This window comes from Schistocerca piceifrons, chromosome 4 (genome assembly GCF_021461385.2).
Source record: "Schistocerca piceifrons isolate TAMUIC-IGC-003096 chromosome 4, iqSchPice1.1, whole genome shotgun sequence".
Classification (NCBI taxonomy): domain Eukaryota; kingdom Metazoa; phylum Arthropoda; class Insecta; order Orthoptera; family Acrididae; genus Schistocerca; species Schistocerca piceifrons.
In genome coordinates, this window is record NC_060141.1 from 640,356,981 (window position 1) to 640,375,054 (window position 18,074).

The 18,074-nt window shown below is 40.5% G+C and overlaps 1 protein-coding gene across 1 annotated transcript in view; it reads left to right on the forward strand.

Annotated features, from left to right (window-relative positions):
* The window catches only part of LOC124796083 (lipase 3-like), a 121,809-nt gene that overhangs the window by 84,908 nt on the left and 18,827 nt on the right, over positions 1-18,074 (forward strand). Inside the window, exons 4-5 of the mRNA XM_047260169.1 lie at positions 3,746-4,064; positions 15,568-15,726. Of these exons, the coding sequence (XP_047116125.1) occupies positions 3,746-4,064; positions 15,568-15,726 (478 nt within the window). The remainder of the gene's footprint in view (positions 1-3,745; positions 4,065-15,567; positions 15,727-18,074) is intronic.

Sequence of the window (18,074 nt, forward strand, 5' to 3'; positions counted from 1 at the left end):
GCCTCACCTGGGTTCTTGACAATATCGGTTCGACATTAGACGACTGGTAAACCGTGGCCTGGTCAGATAAGTCCCGATTTCAGTTAGTAAGAGAGGGTGGTAGGACTCCAGTGTGGCGCAGACCCCACGAAGCTTTAGACCTAAATTGTCAACAAGGTACTGTGGAAGCCGGCGGTGGCTTCATAATGGTGTAGGTTGTGTTTCTATGGAATTGACTGGGTCCTCTGGTCAAACTGAACCATCATTGACTGAAAATGGTTATATTCATCTACTTGGAAACCATTCATGGATTTCATGTTCGCAAACATCGATGTAATGTCACCGGGCCACAACTGTTTGCGATTTGTTTGAAGAACATTCTGCAAAGTTCGAGCGAATGGTCTGACCACCCAGATTTACCAACATGAATCCCACCGAACATTTATGAGACATAATCCAGAGGTCAGTTCGTACACAAAATCCTGCACCGGTAGCACTGTCGTAGTTATGGAGGGCTATAGAGGCAGTATGGGTCAACATATCGACAGGAGCCTTGCAACAGGAGCCTTGCAACGGCTTGTTGAGTCCATTCCACGCCGAGTTGCTGCACTATGCCAAGCGAAAAGAGATCCGACACGATATTAGGAGGTATGCCAAGGCTTTTGTCACATCAGTATACATGCTGATGGCGCCATCATACACTGTCTTCGTCTAATAAATCTCCTCTAAATTTTCCAAACAGGAATTCACAAAAACTATTTCGTCTTTATCCCAAGGATTCCCATGAATTAGTCATGAACTCCAAATTATGGCACAATAGCTAGGTGCCAGACTGAACCTGAGATCGATACCCAGTAAATCCTAGGATTTTTATCAGCCACTCATCTCTTCCTTCATACCTCGCAACGTTGGTTAAAATGAAACATGCCGGTATGCATGGTTGTTCGTCGATTTGCGCCGTGCTTCGGAGTAATATTTTTTTTTTTTGGGTCGTTAGTCTTCTGGCTGGTTTGATACGGCCCGCCGCGAATTTCTCTCCTGTGCCAACCTCCTCATTATAGAGTACTACTTGCAACCTGCATCCTCGATTATTTGCTGGATGTGTTCCAATATCTGTCTTCCTCTACAGTTTTTGACCTCTACAGCTCTCTTTAGTGCCATGGAAATTATTCCCTGATGTCTTAACATGTGTCTTATCATCCTGTCCCTTCTCCTTGTCAGTGTTTCCTACATATTCCTTTTCTCTCTGATTCTGCAGAAAACTTCCTGATTCCTTATCTTATCAGTCCACCTAATATTCAACATTCGCTGTAGCACCACATCACAAATGCTTCGAATCTCTTCTGGTCCGGTTTTCCGACAGCCCACCTTTCACTACCATACAATGCTGTGCTCCAGACTTTAAAGTAGGCTTCCCTAAAACCAGCTCTGTGAGGCAGCCCAAAGATTGGAGGAATGTAAGAGCATGCCATCTTCACTATCCTAGGACCTTACGAAGTACTTACTATTCAAACCAACCTTCGGATTTACCATACTCAACACACAAAGGAACTACAGACGTTGGCTGCGAGAGGGCGTTGATTGAAATCAAGGAGGAAGTTGAACATTTATGCCCGACCGGGATTCGAACCAAGGTCTTCTGCTTACTAGGCAGATGCTCTGCCCATCTGGACACAGTGATTATTGCAACTGCACGGACCACCCTAGTGCGCCTTCCGTCAGACGCGAATTCTCAACTTATCCCCCCAAGGCTAATTTAGGGTATGGCCAAGCAGATGGAAACGGTCACAAGGCAGCACAGTTATATCAAAACAAGTACCCTCACAGACACCAACCACATCACATAACACTTCGAGACCTTTTAGGGCTTTTTTTGTGATCATGGGTTCTTTCAGAAAGACGAAAGTCCAGGGAGGCGGCAGATTGTGCATACACCAGATTTGGAAGACCGGGTTCTACAGGATACTGAGATGACCCCTAGTAGAAGCTCCAGGCAAGTGGTCTGCCAACATAGTGTAAGCCAAAGTACGGCTATGTGCATCCTGCATGAAAACCGCTACTAACTCTATCACCTGCAAAGAGTGCAAGGACTGTCAGCAGCGTGTTTCTCTCAATGGGAGGGTTTTTCGCTATGGTTTTTGCACCAGACTATCACAATTATGAGATTTCTGTCATCAGACCTCTTTACCAACGAAGCAACCTTTATCGGAACTGGCATCATCATTCTTCATAATCGTCACCTGTGGGGTACTTACACAACACGTGGTCAGAGGAACTTTCATTCGTCAGTGCCATCTACCGAGGCAACAATGCATTTCTGGACATAGGTTTACAGGACCTTTTTCCTCCATTTGTAGTTAGGAATCCGCCCCTGCAGTTTGTTGGACTTATTAATGTTCACCCTGTACATGTGGTGCCTGCTGTTTTGGACATGTCTGGAAGAAGATGCACTACATATGTATGTACCGTAATCACATCCTGATGATTTTCAAGAGCATACATAATCGTGTCTACTAAGAAAGAAAAACGAAGTTCGAGGACTTTCATGAAGCACCATGCACTCTGCCTCGCCTTCTGTATATGCCTCCCGTCCCCCACGCGGGTCCTCTACAATCTGATTTCTTTCCCCCATCTGCTCCTACTCCTCGAACATATCCACATACTCTACACCTCCCGCCGCCTTGATCACCCTCAGCCCCTGGTTGCTCCTCTCCTCTCCAACCCCCACCATCTGACGCACCTTCACTGTTGTGTCCCCCCCCCCCCCCTGCCCTCCATCTCTACACCCTCCATCTCCTTTCCCAAGGTGGCTTCCATCGACTCCCCCTCCCGGATGATGCCCTTTCTCCCTCCATTTATCCCTCCTATCAACTCTGATCCTAGCCCCCTCCTTTCCTTTGTCCTTTTCCCAGGCTCCCACTTCCCCTTACCTCCAACCCCCCTCCATCCTGTTTCTTCCCCACCTACCCTCTCTCCGCCACCCTTCTCTCCCCCGAGTCCTTTTGTATTTTCCTTCCTCTGCCTATCCCGGTCCCTCTCATGTCTGCTCTGCTCCCCCTTCTGAGTCCTCTTCCTTCGTCGTCCCCCCCCCCCTCCACCACTTTTCGTTTTTCCTCTTCTCCCCCCTTTTTCTTGTCCCTCATCTGTCCAGGTCCCCCCTCCCATCTGCCCTTGCCTGTGGTGTATCATCTTCATGCCAACCTTTTAGTGCAGTGTTCCCAGTGATTGTTAAGTGTTGTGCATCTTTTCCGAAGTGTTGCGAACAGACATGCTGTCGCTGGGTGTGATTTTTTTATATCTCTTGCGAACAGAATTCGGACTGTCGCCGTTTTTTTTAAATTGTCTCTCTCCTTTTTCCCTGTCTGCTTCCTGTGTTTTTTTATTATCATCGCCCACCATTAGTTCTATGTTTGTACTTTCCACAATTATCCGCCATTTTACATTTTATGTCATTGTTTTATCGTCTGTTTTTATTGTTTCTTATCTTCTTATGTTTTAACAATTCTGTAGGCTGAAGAGCGGCGTACTAAGCTGCTGCCAGCCCGCCCCCTTCGGGGGGGGGGGGGGGGGGGGGAATCGAAATCCAATAAAGGAAAAGAAACTTTTACCTATGGCCACATTAGATGAACAATTTCTGAAGTGATATAAAGCCACTTAAGCCAAGCAGAGTTCTAATTTCTATTGCCCCTGGGTGACTTCAGCCAGTTCTCGCTAAACGAGAACCCACGATATCTTAATCTTGAAGTGCCGTCACTTATGCCGGCAGCTGGCAGGAGATGGGCGAGCACGACCTGCCCGCTATGCTGGCCGCGGCGCGCCGCCTGTCGCGCTGGCCCGGCGCACCGCTAGTGGTGTCGCACTCTATGGGCGCGGCGGCGCTCTCCGTGCTCATGTCGAGCCCGCGCGGGGCTTCCCCGCCAGGCCCCGGCCACAGCCGCGGGGCTCCCCCGCCGGGACACGGCCTCGCCCGCGTGGATTCCCCGGCGGCGGTGCGCGCCGCCGTCTGCTTGGCGCCCGCCGTCTTCCTGGCTCCGCCGCGCCGACCCTTCGGCCGCCTGCTGCTAGAGTACTTTCCGGACGTGGCGGTGAGTCGCAGCTGCACCCTGCCATCTCCGCCGAGCAGTAGCGTCTACCACAGTGTACCAACAAGTGGGGGTTTCAGAAATATTGGACGCAATCTCAAGGAAACACGGCACTTTTTCCTGTCTCTGTACACGGATTGAGGCTGTCCTGATGTACAGTGGCAAAATCAGGCAGCTCTCCGTTCAGCCAGAATCATTATGGGAGAGAACATACTGGCGTATTAGAAAGTATTTTGGTTCTTATATTACAGCAATCGTAGCTTATAATCGGTATTACCGTGTTCAATTACATAAGTTTTTATGAATGAAAAACCACCCGATATAGTTGTAATATTTGTAAATTATTGATTGCAGTGAACAGTCGTCCTTTTAAAATTTTATTGTAGAGATCTAGATTTCGGCTAAAAGCCAGCCATTCTCAATGCACTATTATTTTCGCTCAATGCATGTAATTCCCTGAAACTTCCTGGCAGATTAAAACTGTGTGCTGGACCGAGATTCGAACTGGGGGGGACCACTGCCTTTCGTGGGCAAGTGCTCTACCAACTGAGCTACCCAAGCATGACTCAGCTCAGTTGGTAGAGCACTTGCCCGCGAAAGGCAGTGGTCCCGAGTTTGAGTTTCGGTCCGCACACAGTTTTAATCTGCCAGGAAGCTTCACATCAGCGCACACTCCACTGAAGAGTGAAAGTCTCATTCTGGAATCATGTAATTTCCTGTTGGTCAGGCTTCATCCACAGTTCACTGATGATGATAGTTGTAATATTCTGCAGTATTTATTATTTTACAAACTGTTGTTCCATTGTCAGGTACAAAGATAAAGACTTGTGGCTTCGAATTTTTGTCGAATCAAAAATTTTGATATAGGTACAGCTAAAGATTATCTCAATTGTATTTAGAACATTACATTCGTTAATGCTTGATTTAGGACTAAAATGAAAGAAATTATTTCACTAAAATGCGATATAATTCTGTTTAACTTAGATAAACTACATGATACTTTAAATAATAAATTACGTGACAAATTACAACCGTTCTGAGAGTACAAATGCGTCAACTGTTTTATCTAAACAAATGGGTTTACATCGCTTTTTATTGACAGGAAGACTACTGTCAGACCTCTTAAACACGGATGAGTGTCAGGTGAGTGTTAGGACTTTGTAGAGCGACCTGTCCTAGTTTACTGGAGAAATGGATTCAAATTCCGCTCATGTACTCTTTTTCCAATTTACCCAACAGAATATCATAAAAAAGTATACGCCATGCAAAATTAATCAGAAATAGTCATTTACGCTTTAGTAATTAATTAAAAAATAAATCAGTCATTACAGCACACTCCCGTCAAATGTGTATTCGGTGTGTTGCATAGATTATGGAATCGTCTTACTTGCTAACACTTGCATCGCTTGCCGTGCTACAACAGAATTCTGGATGGTATTTGTCGCAGGAACCACGGAAACACAAGTCTGTGGAGCACCAAGAACATTTTATGATAACTAGTGCTTTGCAGACATATGGATTTTTTAGAAGCGATACCTGAAAACACAGTTCATTTACATTCAAAAAGATTGTTCTTTCTATGATCAGCTTCGATTCCAATCACATATATCTGATCAATCCTGTAAAAGCAGGTGCACTAAATTCATGCAAGAATAAAGATTGTATTTTTATAGAATCTCCTCTTGAAGTGATTTCTCTATCAGTCTTTAATGTATCGGGAGCGTTTTGGATTTATTTTGTGAAACTTGTAACCTCCCTGTAAAAGTAAACATCACACGATTGGAAACGTGGAGTACTATTGGATGGAATGATTTTTATGGTGCATGTGGATTCTTGCCTTTTCCCTACAAAGAGTAGATCACAAAGTATGTCATCAGTCTAATCTCTCCATGAATCAATAACATAAAGACATTGTCCCATGTACAGAAGAATGAAAGAGTTTTAAACATCTTCGTGCAGCACTTTTGTGAGCTTTTCTGACTTTGTGGAGGTCATAATTACATTTTCTTAATTTATGACTCAATTCATTGACATTTTTTGAAGAATCCTATCAAATATCCCGAATGGTTCTTGCATACATAAGAAAACTCAAGGGAATATTTTCCCTGACGCAGTTATAGCATAATTTGCTGTGAAGGAATGACTAACCGCGTTCAAATCGGTTTCTTCTCGTCATTCCACAAGGGATCTATTGTCCAGCGTCTGCTATTGGCGGCTGCTTTGATCGGAATTTATTATATAGTCGAGATCAAAATTATGGATGAGTCCTTCGCCAGCATCTGGAATCCTTCTGCAGTTGCTAATACTTCTTCCATCATTGAGAACATTTGAAACTGTCCAAATATTTTGGATTTTAACTACTAACCACAAATGAAATAGAGATTTGAAGAAGTGTGCTGTAATCATTGATTTATTAATGAAATTACTAATGTGAAAATGACTATTTTAGAATAATTTTGCATGATATGTATTATTTAATATATTCTGTAGTATGAAATTGAAAAAAGTATGTGGGCCGAGTTTGTATCCATATGGTCATTAGGTTAGCAATGAACCTTAGCCTCTGCACTGCTCTCGCTCGGCCAAAACATAAACAACATTACAGATTGAGGAGGCACATGTAAAACTTCAACACAGATTTTCTCGGAAACAACGGGGCTTTGCATGAAAAGCCACTAGCCAGGTACTGAGGACATGCCCCTCTACAACATACCAAAGACTCATCAAAGTCTGTAATTAACAGGCCTGATAGTCACCATGTGAAACAATTTATCTAGTTCAGCACTAAATCAAATATTAACAGCTATTATCTTTGAAAACTAAGATACTACTGACATTCACCTAGTTTAAAATCTTCAGTACTAGAAAACTCTTACAGCCACACATACTTGTCTTTGACCTGAGGGTGGTATAAAAGCCGAAATGAGAACCTGTTTGTAAAGTAACAAATACTGTAATAAAATTATTCCCACAAATGCAGTTTTGTAAGACCATCATCAGACCAATTTTCTTGGTAAAAAAGAGTACATCAGTCTTAGACGTCAAAGAACTTGAATACAATACCAAGGCTAAAATAATGTTAATGTGTGACTGATATACCTTTGGTGTTGGCAGTAGTAGTCTTCTACCGTCACCAAGGGCATGTCAGTGGCACATTAATATTATTTTAATTTTAGTATTGTATTGAACACCAGAAAACAGAATTAGTAAAAATATAATCCAAAAATTGTGGAATAGCAAGAGCGACAGTAAATGGATCACAGAAATTAAGGAAGATATAAAAGAACTCCAAATTACAGTAGATGACCTAAAAAAACAAGACAGAGAAAACCAGAATACTGCAAGACCCACAAACCAGACTACAAATGAAAATCAATAAAAGGAGTGTAGGATGAGTGGTGTCAGATGAAGAAAGAAAGAAAATATCCGAAAGAATAAAGACATATTGAGCAGAGAGAAGAGAAAAACATATAAGAATAGACTCTAATAATCATATTACCTAAATATCATATTAAGTTATTGTTGAGCCAAATTATATCCCTGTGTAACAACTTGTTTACAACTTTGTATTTTTGACTAGAGTGGTCCAATGAAGGCCTTAAAATAAATAAATAATAATAATAATAATGATTGTATTGAAGTCCTTTGACCTATAATAATGTTTATTACTCTTTTTCACAGAGTAAAAATGATCAGATGGTGGTTTTACGTAGAAAACTTACATGTGATCAAGACCATTTTTATTGAACTGATTTTACTATGGTTTTATCAATCACAGTTTTCTATGGACAACGGTACAGAAAATTCTTAATAAATGTTGTTGATCATCACATGAGTACCATGCGTTTTTTATTCATAATGTATGAAACATTCTATTAAGAACCAAAGAACAGTCAATTAATCCAATGTTAATTTTTGGTGGATCACCTGTGATCTACACTGCCAGTATGGTGGCTCAGCGTATTTTGTCAGAAGGCTGGCAGCCCTCTGTAGTACAAAAAGTGAGTGAAGTATTCAATGGTGAGCTTGAAGCGGTGTCCTGTGATGTCTGTGCAGGCCAAATGACGAGAAAAATGACGCTACCCATCTTTGACTAGTAATCAAAAAGTCCAGGGTCCCAGGTTAAAAACCCACCACTGCTTAAATTTTGGATAAAGAAAATCAGCAATGGCAGGCCAAGACTTCCTGCATTAGAAGTTACCCTCATTCTCCCAATGACCTTCCCCCTAAAAGGCTAAGGAATCAGCAATGGCATGAAGATGTAGAAGGCAACAGTAATCGCTGCATTAAAGACTCATAATGTGTGTCCAGAGAACATGTGGCTTGTAATTGAAAAAGTGTTATGATGATCTCCCTATTACTAAAGGATTCACAACCAGTCGCCCATTAGTAGTATATTGGCGAGAGTTCCGGACCAAAGGGCATATTGTATTAAAAATTCCAGGATGCAAACCAAGATTTAAGTTTCGCAGCATCCACCAACCAAACCTCATCTGTCTATACTGAAAAAACGAAATTCGAAGTTTCTCATAAGAAAATTTACAAACCAATTAAATTTTATTGTTTTTAAGTAAGAACCATCAAACCTCATCTGCCTATACTGAAAAAAGTAATTCTCATTTTCTTATTTAAAAATTTACAAATGTAATAAATTTTATTCTACATCAATAAGACCCATTAAATTTCATATAGGTAAGAAAATCACTTCACTTTACTTTCAGCTACCCAGTTTTGGGTACTTTTTATTTTTCTACTTTTTCTCTTTTTTACATTCTAGCTACTTTTACAGAGATCTAGTAAATTTTTCCCTGTATAAATGGAAGCTGAAATTAAATTGTGTGCTACAAACAACCAAAATATTCTGTAAGTGAACTGTTTGGAAATAAAGTAAGACAAACCAATGACAGATTTGGCTTATAGTTACTTACAGAAAATTTGAATAATAATAATCTTGTTACTAATATTGGAGATATTATCTATACAAAAGGAGATCATAAATTAAAAGAATTTTAGCCCATTACAGAACCATTCTGCGATACTGATATTATTATAAAGATCACAGGTTTTATAAATTGTAAAGGAGGAATTAAAAATGGAAAGTTTCTTGTAAAAAAGGAAACATATGGTGGTTTTAACAGTATTTAAATATCTAGGTTTTCTAAATTTAATTCGGCAAGACCTGGAGTTAATGCAAAAATTCTATATTTATTAGATTCCAATACACAAACAATTAAAGGTACTAACAAATTATTAATTGGGATATAAATATTATAAAATAAAAAATAAAAACCTGTTGCTATTTCTTACAAAACAGAATTAGGATACATTAAATTAACTACACTTTTAAAAGAATCACCAGAAATTTTGAACGAGCTTTTTCTACAGTTAATAATAGCCAGCTAGTTAAAACTAGAAGCATATCCAACAAACAGAACTAATTTTTTCCTTTCTTTTTCGTTATCTGTTCCAGTTTTTATATGCATTCCTGTTAATTTTTTCGTATTTTTACTACCCCTTTAGACATATTGCAAGAGTTTATTGTAAATAAGACAACAACTATTTTGTAGTGTGTCTGTTAATTTTTGCCACATTTCCGATAGTGGAAGAGAATAAAAAGGAGCTTTCTCGAAATGTTTACAGTTATTTGCTATTAGTTCTAAATTCCAATCTGTTAATGGGCCGAATTCTTGTTCTTTTTGAAAATACAGGTTAATATGGTTATTGATTGTTGCTTCTAGGCTTGGAATTCCATTTTCTTTAGCTATTTTTGAAGCAAATGTTTCCTTTAACCTACTGCCTGGACAATTTAAGAAATTTATAATATGGTTACCAAGTTGTTTGGCAACTCCAGTACTTGATAACTGGCAAGTCATATGTTAACTCCAGAACTCAATAACCGTCAAATAAATTTAGTGTGTATTTTTGCTCTAGAATTACAATTAATCCAAGTTCAACTGTCTTTTCCAACAGAATGATCGTTGTTAACTGTTGCATTGCATTCTTTTTTATATTCTCTTTGTTTTCGAAAGTTAATAATCAATCCAATAAATAATAGTGTTCGTTTTTATGCTCTTCCAAAATTTCTGGTAAATCTCTTAAAAGTGTATTTAATTTAACATCTGCAGGTTCTGTTTTGTAAGGAATATCAACAGGGTTTTTATATTTTTGTTTTATAATTTTTATATCATTAATAATTTGTATATTGGTATCTAATAAATATGGAATTTTTGCTTAACTGTATGTATTGCCAAATTAAATTCAGAAAATCTAGATATTAAATACTATTATAAACACCACATGATTCCTTTCTTACAAGAAATTTGCCCTTTTCCATTTTTACAATCTATTAAATCTTTTATCTTTACAATCATAATACTATCGAAAAATGGTTCTGAAATAGGCTTAAATTCCTCTAATTGATATGCTCCTTTTGTGTAGATAACATCTCAGATATTTATAAGAAGATTAGTACTGTAAGTAAGCACAAACCAAATCTCTCGTTGCTTGGTTTTACTTTATTTCCAGAAAATTCTCTTGCAGAATATTTTTTTTGTAGTACACGTTTTAAATTCAGTTTCCATTTATAGAGGAAAAAATTTACTAGATTTGTGTACAAGTAGCTAGAATTTAAAACAGTAAAAAAAAATAGAAAAAATAAAAAGTAGCCAAAAACAGGTATCTGAAAGCAAAGTGGAGTGATTTCTTTCATATATTAGATGTGATGGTTCTTATTTATAAAGAATAAAGTGTATTAGATTTGTAAATTTTTAAATGAAAAAATGAGAATTTGTTGTTTTTTTTCAGTATAGGTAGATTGGGTTTGGTGTTCTTATTTATAAAGAATTAAATTTATTAGATTTGTAAATTTTTTAATGAAAAAATTCGATTTGGTTTTTCGGTATAGGCAGATGATATTTGTTTGGTGGATTCTGCAAACTTAGAATCTTGATTTGCATTGTGGAATTTTTAATCCAATATGCTCTTTGGTCCAGAACTCTCATTAATATACTACTCCCATTTGGATCTTTGGGAGCAGACTGCTAAGGTGGAGGCGAACATGAGAAAAAGATAGGATAAGAAACGTAAAGATGACATACTACAAATCGGGGCATACAATGACAGCGAACCTAAAAAAACTTGGAAAAGGGAAATGTTAAATCTAAACCTACAAACAGTGCGCGTCAGAGAAATGAAATGTAAAGAAACGGATTTTTGGTCATATGAATACAGTGCAATAACAACAGCAGTGAAAATGTTTTAACGGAAATGGAATTCCTTATGAATAGGCAGCTGGAGCAGAGAGTGAGCTGCTCTTAACAGTTCCGTGATAAAGTGGTTCTTATCAAAATCGACAGCAACCATCACCGACAAAAATAGTTCATGGATAAATGACGACGTCGTAAGCAGAAGATGAAGAGAAAATGACAATATTCGACAGGTAATTCAGTATGTAAAGATAAATTAATATGTAATAGTCAAAAGGGTGAGATCAGTTATACAGGAAGGAGCAGAAGATAGGGTTACGGGAAAATATGGACTTGGTGGTAGGAATGAGAGAGGAGAATGACTAATTGAGTTCTGCAACAAATTTCAGATGGTAATAGCGAATATTACGCTCGAGAATCATAAGAGGAGGTGGTACATTTGGAAAAGGCTGGGAGATATAGGAAGATACATCATGGTCAAGCAAAGAGTTCGAAATCACATACTGGTTTGGAAAACGTACCTAGGAGCAGATACAGACTTAGGTCACAATTTAGCAATGGTGAAGAGTAGGCTGAAGTTTAAGAGATTAGTCAGGAAAAATCAATGTAAAAGAAGTGGTTTACGGGAGTATTAAGGAATGAAGAGATAGACTTGAAGTGTTCTGAGGCGGTAGATACTATGATAAAGAATAAGCAGCGTCGAAGAGGAATGGATACCTCAAAATAGGGCAATTACAGAAGTTGGAAAGAGAAACATAGGTACCACGATGCTAACTGCGAGTAAACCTTGGGTAACATAAGTAATATTTCCGTTGATCGACGAAAGGATATAAAAGCTCAGGGAAATTCAGAAATACAGAAATTCAAGTCACTTAGAAATGAAATAAACAGAAAGTGCGCCGCTCGCTGTGACCGAGCGGTTCTAGGCGCTTCAGTCTGGAACCACGCGACCGCTACGGTCACAGGTTCGAATCCTGCCTCGGGTATGGATTTGTGTGATGTCCGTAGGTTAGTTAGGTTTAAGTAGTTCTGAGTTCTAGGGGACTGATGACCTCAGATGCTAAGTCCCATAGTGCTCAGAGCCATTTGAAACATTTTTGAACCACTCGAAGCAGCAAGTGCAGGGAAGCTAAGGTGAAATGGCTACTTGAAAAAAAGTGAAGAAATTGGATAACAAAAGTTTGTCGGAAGGACTGACTCAGCACAGTGAAAAGTCAAAACAACCTTTGATGAAATTAAAAATAACGCCGGTAACATTATGAGTTCAATGAAAATTCCTTTGTTAAATACGATAGAGAAAGCAGTAAGGTGGGAATAGTACACTGAAGACCTTTATGAGGGGGAGGACATGTCTGATAACGTGTTGCAAGAAGGAACTGGAGTCGACAGGGGAGGGGTAGGGGTTCCAGTATTAGAATCAGGATTTAGAAGAGCTTTGGAAGACTTAAAATCAAAGAAGACAATAGGCTCAGATAACATTCCAACGAAATTTCTAAAATCGTTGGGGGAGTGGTAACAACACGATTGTTGACGCAGGTGTGTCGAATTTATGAGTCTGGCGATATACCGTCAGACTTACGGAAAAACATCTTTCACACAATTCTCAAGATTGGAAGAAATGGTTCAAATGGCTCTGAGCACTATGGGACTTAACTGCTGAGGTCATCAGTCCCCTAGAACTTAGAACTACTTAAACCTAACTAACCTTAGGACTTCACACACATCCATGCACGAGGCAGGATTCGAACCTGCGACTGTAACAGTCACGCGGTTCCAGACTGTAGATCCTAGAACCGCTCGGCCACTCCAGCCGGCCAAGATTGGAAGAGCTGACAAGTGCTAGAATCATCGCACAATCAGTTTAACAGCTCATGAATCCATGTTGCTGACAAGAATAATATACAGAAGAATGGAAAAGAAAACTGAGGATGTGTTAGGTGATGATCAGTTTGGGTTGAGGAAAGGTAAAGGCACTAGAAAGGAAGTTCTGAAGTTGTGATTGATAATGGAAGCAACACTGAAGAAAAATCAGGATACGTTTATAGGATTTGCCAACCTGAAAGAAGCGTTCGAAAATGTCAAACGGTGCAAGATGCTCGAAATACCGAGAAATATGGGGGTAGGCTTTAGGTAAAGGCAGATAATATACAATATGTATAAGAACGAAGAGGGAGCAGCAGCACTGAAAGACAAGGATGAAGTGCTGTGTTTAAAATGGGTATAAGGCCGGAATGTAGTCTTTCGCCCCTACTGTTCAATCAGTACGTCGAAGAAGCGGTGAACAGACGTGAAATAAAGATTCAAGAGTGGGATTAAGATTGGAGGTAAAAGGACATCAATGATGAGATTTACTGATAACATAACTATCCTCAATGAAAGTGAGAATGAATTGCATGATCTCTTGAACAGAACGAAGAGTCTAGTGAGTAGAGTACAGGATACGAATTGAGAGGAAAGCTAAGACAGACAAAAGTAATGAAAACTAGCAGAAATAGGTACGGTGAGAAACTTAACATCAGAATTAGGGATCACGAAGTAGACAAAATTAAGTAGTTCTGCTACCTAGGTATCAATAAAATCGATGATGGAGCAAGGAGGGCATAAAAAGCGGACGAACACCGGCAAAACGGACATTTCTGGCCAAGAGACATCTACTTTTATCAAACATAGGCCTTAATTTATTTGAGGAATAAACTTCTGAGAATGTACGTTTGGAACATAGAATTTTTGTTAGAGAAACATGGACTTTGGGACAATCGGAACAAGAGAAAATCGACGCATTTGAGATGTGATGTTACAAACGAGCCTTGAAAGTTAGGTGGACTGACGAGGTAAGGAATGATGAGCTTCAGCGAGGAAAAGAATATGTGGTAAACAGTGACAAGAAGAAGTGACAGGGTAATAGGACATCTGTTAAGACATTAAGCAATAACGTAGAGGGTTAGAACTTTACAGGTAGACAGAGATTGGAATACATCCAGCAAATTATTGAGGCCATATGGTGCAAGTGCTGCTCTGAGGTGAAGAGTCTGGCACAAGAGAGGAACTCGTGGCGGACCACTACAAACCAGTCAGAAGAATGTTGATTCAAAAATTTTAAAAAACTTCAAAAAATTCTTTGTATGAGTCCTAATTTCGTTGGCGGCAACAAAATCATTGTACGGTCAGACCCAAATGCCGGTTTTGTAAATTTTCTCTATAGTGTTTCGCGAAACGAATGCCTTCTTCTCTAGAAGGATACCCGTTTGAGTTTCCGGAGCGTTTTCGCAATAATTATTTTAGATAACTTGGTTGTACATGAAACAGCGATCTACTGCAAATTATCACTTAATGAAACAGTCATGACGGTATTATTTGTGTTTTGATCGAACCTACCAATAATAAATGTAGTAGCATACCTCTGAATTTCTTCGATGGCTTCCTTTAATCCGACTTTGTGGGGATCACAGACACTCAAGCAGTACTCAATAATGCATCGCACAGGCGTCCTGCACGCGGTAACCTTGACAGACGGTGTCCACCTTCCTAAAATTCTCACATTAAACTGAAGTAGAGCATTCGCCTTCGCTACAACGGACCTTACGTGCTCGTCCCATTTCATATCGCTTTGCAACGTTGCGCCAAGATATTTAAGCAGCATGCCACTTATCCTATATTAGAACACTGCACGACTGTCTCTCCTAACAAACCGAATCAACTTACATTTTTCTACATTTGGAGCAAGCTGCTATTCATTATTGCAAAGAGAAATCATGTATCCTCCTACAGTCTCTCAACGACGACACTTATTCTCACACTACAGCGTCACCAGCTAACACTCAAAAGTTGCTGTTCATCCTATCCGTCAGGTAGTTTATATGTATAGAGAATTATAGTGGCCCTATCACACTTTGGTGAGTCACTCCTTGACTTACGGGCGTAGTGGACTTCGAAGCTCCGTCTTCCACCCAGATTTTGGTTTTCCATGGCCTGCATGAATGAATTAAAGATTGTGATCTCTCTGGTGTTCTCTTCGTGATTGATTAAAGGTGTGCTCCTTGGGGTTCAATGGGAACCATATCTCGGCAAAACACCTGAAAGTACACAATTAACCGATTAAAGACTGTTTGCTGAAGGACACAGCCGATATAGTCCTCCATATGTAAGCCTGAATTCCGAACTTAGCGACATCGTTGTTGGCGGGACGTTAAACCCTAAACTTCATTCCTTCCTTCACTTTTCCTTTTCTCAAAATTTCGCTCGTCCATTTGAAATTGAAGTACTATTAGCGAGTGTGCTATCCTGTGTCGTGTCTGTTCCAGATGGCGATGGAGCGCGTGAACAAGTTCGAACTGCTGCCCCGCACTCGTAGCATGGCCCGCCTGTTCGAGTCTTTTTGTTCGCCACGTGCCACCACGCACAGCTACTGCGTTGCTCTCTTCTCCTACATCATGGGATACGACCTGCCGCAACTGGATCAGGTGACCGCCGCCCTCAGTATCTAAGTTCTCTATAAGCCATGGTATTCACTTTCCGCTAATAAGCACGACATTGTTTCGCTGCTTCTGAAGATGTTATTTGGCACATCTTCGTTTACCACTTTAGTTACACGCACAAATAGTAACTCAGTATGGACGTGAACTACACTGACAAAATTTCTGGGGGTTTTGAGGCATATGTCATGAGTAGAGTTACGCCCTACGAAAACAAATTCGTTAGAACAGGTAGCGTCGCTAGGGAAAGAAATATAAACGCTGTGTGAGAGCGAAACTGGGTGCCAGCAACTTCTCGTTGTTTTTTGTTTGTTTGTTCTGTACATAATTAGCACCGCACATTGTTCAGTGTTAGTCCGTTGTGTATTTTATATCCTTACAAAATGTAAATTGCACTTATATGTAATAGAGCTTTGTTGATCGCATAACTTCTTCGCTTTTATGCAACCAAACTAATTACTTTTGATGCAAGTACAGTTTACATGCACAAACATAAAAGAATCAATATAGTTATTGTTGATATTTAGTTGTCAACAGAATGTTCTTCACCATAATCGAAGCAAAGACTTTCTTGTTATTATTGTTAAGTGAACAATTCGTGTTTCATATAAGCTCGACGAAGTACAGAAACGTTGTTTGATGTGCACGTTCCAGTAGTGCATGCGAGGCCGTGTTCAGAAATATAATCCTAAAAACGAATTGCTCTTACTATCTGTTCTGAGCTTACATATACCTCCACATACGTATTTTGCTAGCCATTTCACGCCAACATTAACATGACTGTCCCGTTCCATTCGCGTGTATAGTGAGCGGCAACAGACTGCCGACACTCCTCGTCGTGCGCCTGTATTCCATGTTATCCTCGTGGCTCAAAAGCGAGGAATACGATGGAGCCAATGCAGGTGCTACACAGTTTGTTTATCTCTAAATTAGCTCTAGAGAGTTATAAAACCGTCAGTTTTCTTGTATAATTTCCAATTTAAATTAGTTGAGCAATTCTCCATTACACCTCCATCTAAGATCTACTGTCCTGCTGTGACTCTAGCAAAGCGTCTCTGAATTCGTTCGATTGATGCTATCATATCTTAGTGATAAGGATTCCAAACGCAGGATAGCTAATCAACACTTTGTCACATCAGCAATTTGTGCGATAATACGCCATGTTTGAAAATTGAATCGTTTTCAAAAACTTTTCGAAGAAATTTATGTTTCCCATTAGCCTTAGCCTTACCTACAAATTTGTTTTACCAGTTCACGTATCGCATCTTTTGCCAATACTACCCGCAGATGGTTATACGACATGATAATCCGTAGGAGCTTAGCACTAACGTTATAGTCGGATTACATCTGGATATTTCTCTTTGTTGCAGACATTATCTTGCATTTTTATGCATTTGGAAAGTGTTGCTATACAGAGCAATAAATACGCGTTCTCGGTTATCCAGAGACGATGTTTTCGGTTCCAGTCTCATGTGCGTAGCTGTCTAAACTTCCAACTCAAGTATTCAAAGCAACTCGAAACATAGTTCCTCTATTTTCAACGATACACGTCCTACTATCTCAGACGACTGCGAACAAATAACGGCTCGTTGTACTACACTCCTGGAAATGGAAAAAAGAACACATTGACACCGGTGTGTCAGACCCACCATACTTGCTCCGGACACTGCGAGAGGGCTGTACAAGCAATGATCACACGCACGGCACAGCGGACACACCAGGAACCGCGGTGTTGGCCGTCGAATGGCGCTAGCTGCGCAGCATTTGTGCACTGCCGCCGTCAGTGTCAGCCAGTTTGCCGTGGCATACGGAGCTCCATCGCAGTCTTTAACACTGGTAGCATGCCGCGACAGCGTGGACGTGAACCGTATGTGCAGTTGACGGACTTTGAGCGAGGGCGTATAGTGGGCATGCGGGAGGCCGGGTAGACGTACCGCCGAATTGCTCAACACGTGGGGCGTGAGGTCTCCACAGTACATCGATGTTGTCGCCAGTGGTCGGCGGAAGGTGCACGTGCCCGTCGACCTGGGACCGGACCGCAGCGACGCACGGATGCACGCCAAGACCGTAGGATCCTACGCAGTGCCGTAGGGGACCGCACCGCCACTTCCCAGCAAATTAGGGACACTGTTGCTCCTGGGGTATCGGCGAGGACCATTCGCAACCGTCTCCATGAAGCTGGGCTACGGTCCCGCACACCGTTAGGCCGTCTTCCGCTCACGCCCCAACATCGTGCAGCCCGCCTCCAGTGGTGTCGCGACAGGCGTGAATGGAGGGACGAATGGAGACGTGTCGTCTTCAGCGATGAGAGTCGCTTCTGCCTTGGTGCCAATGAT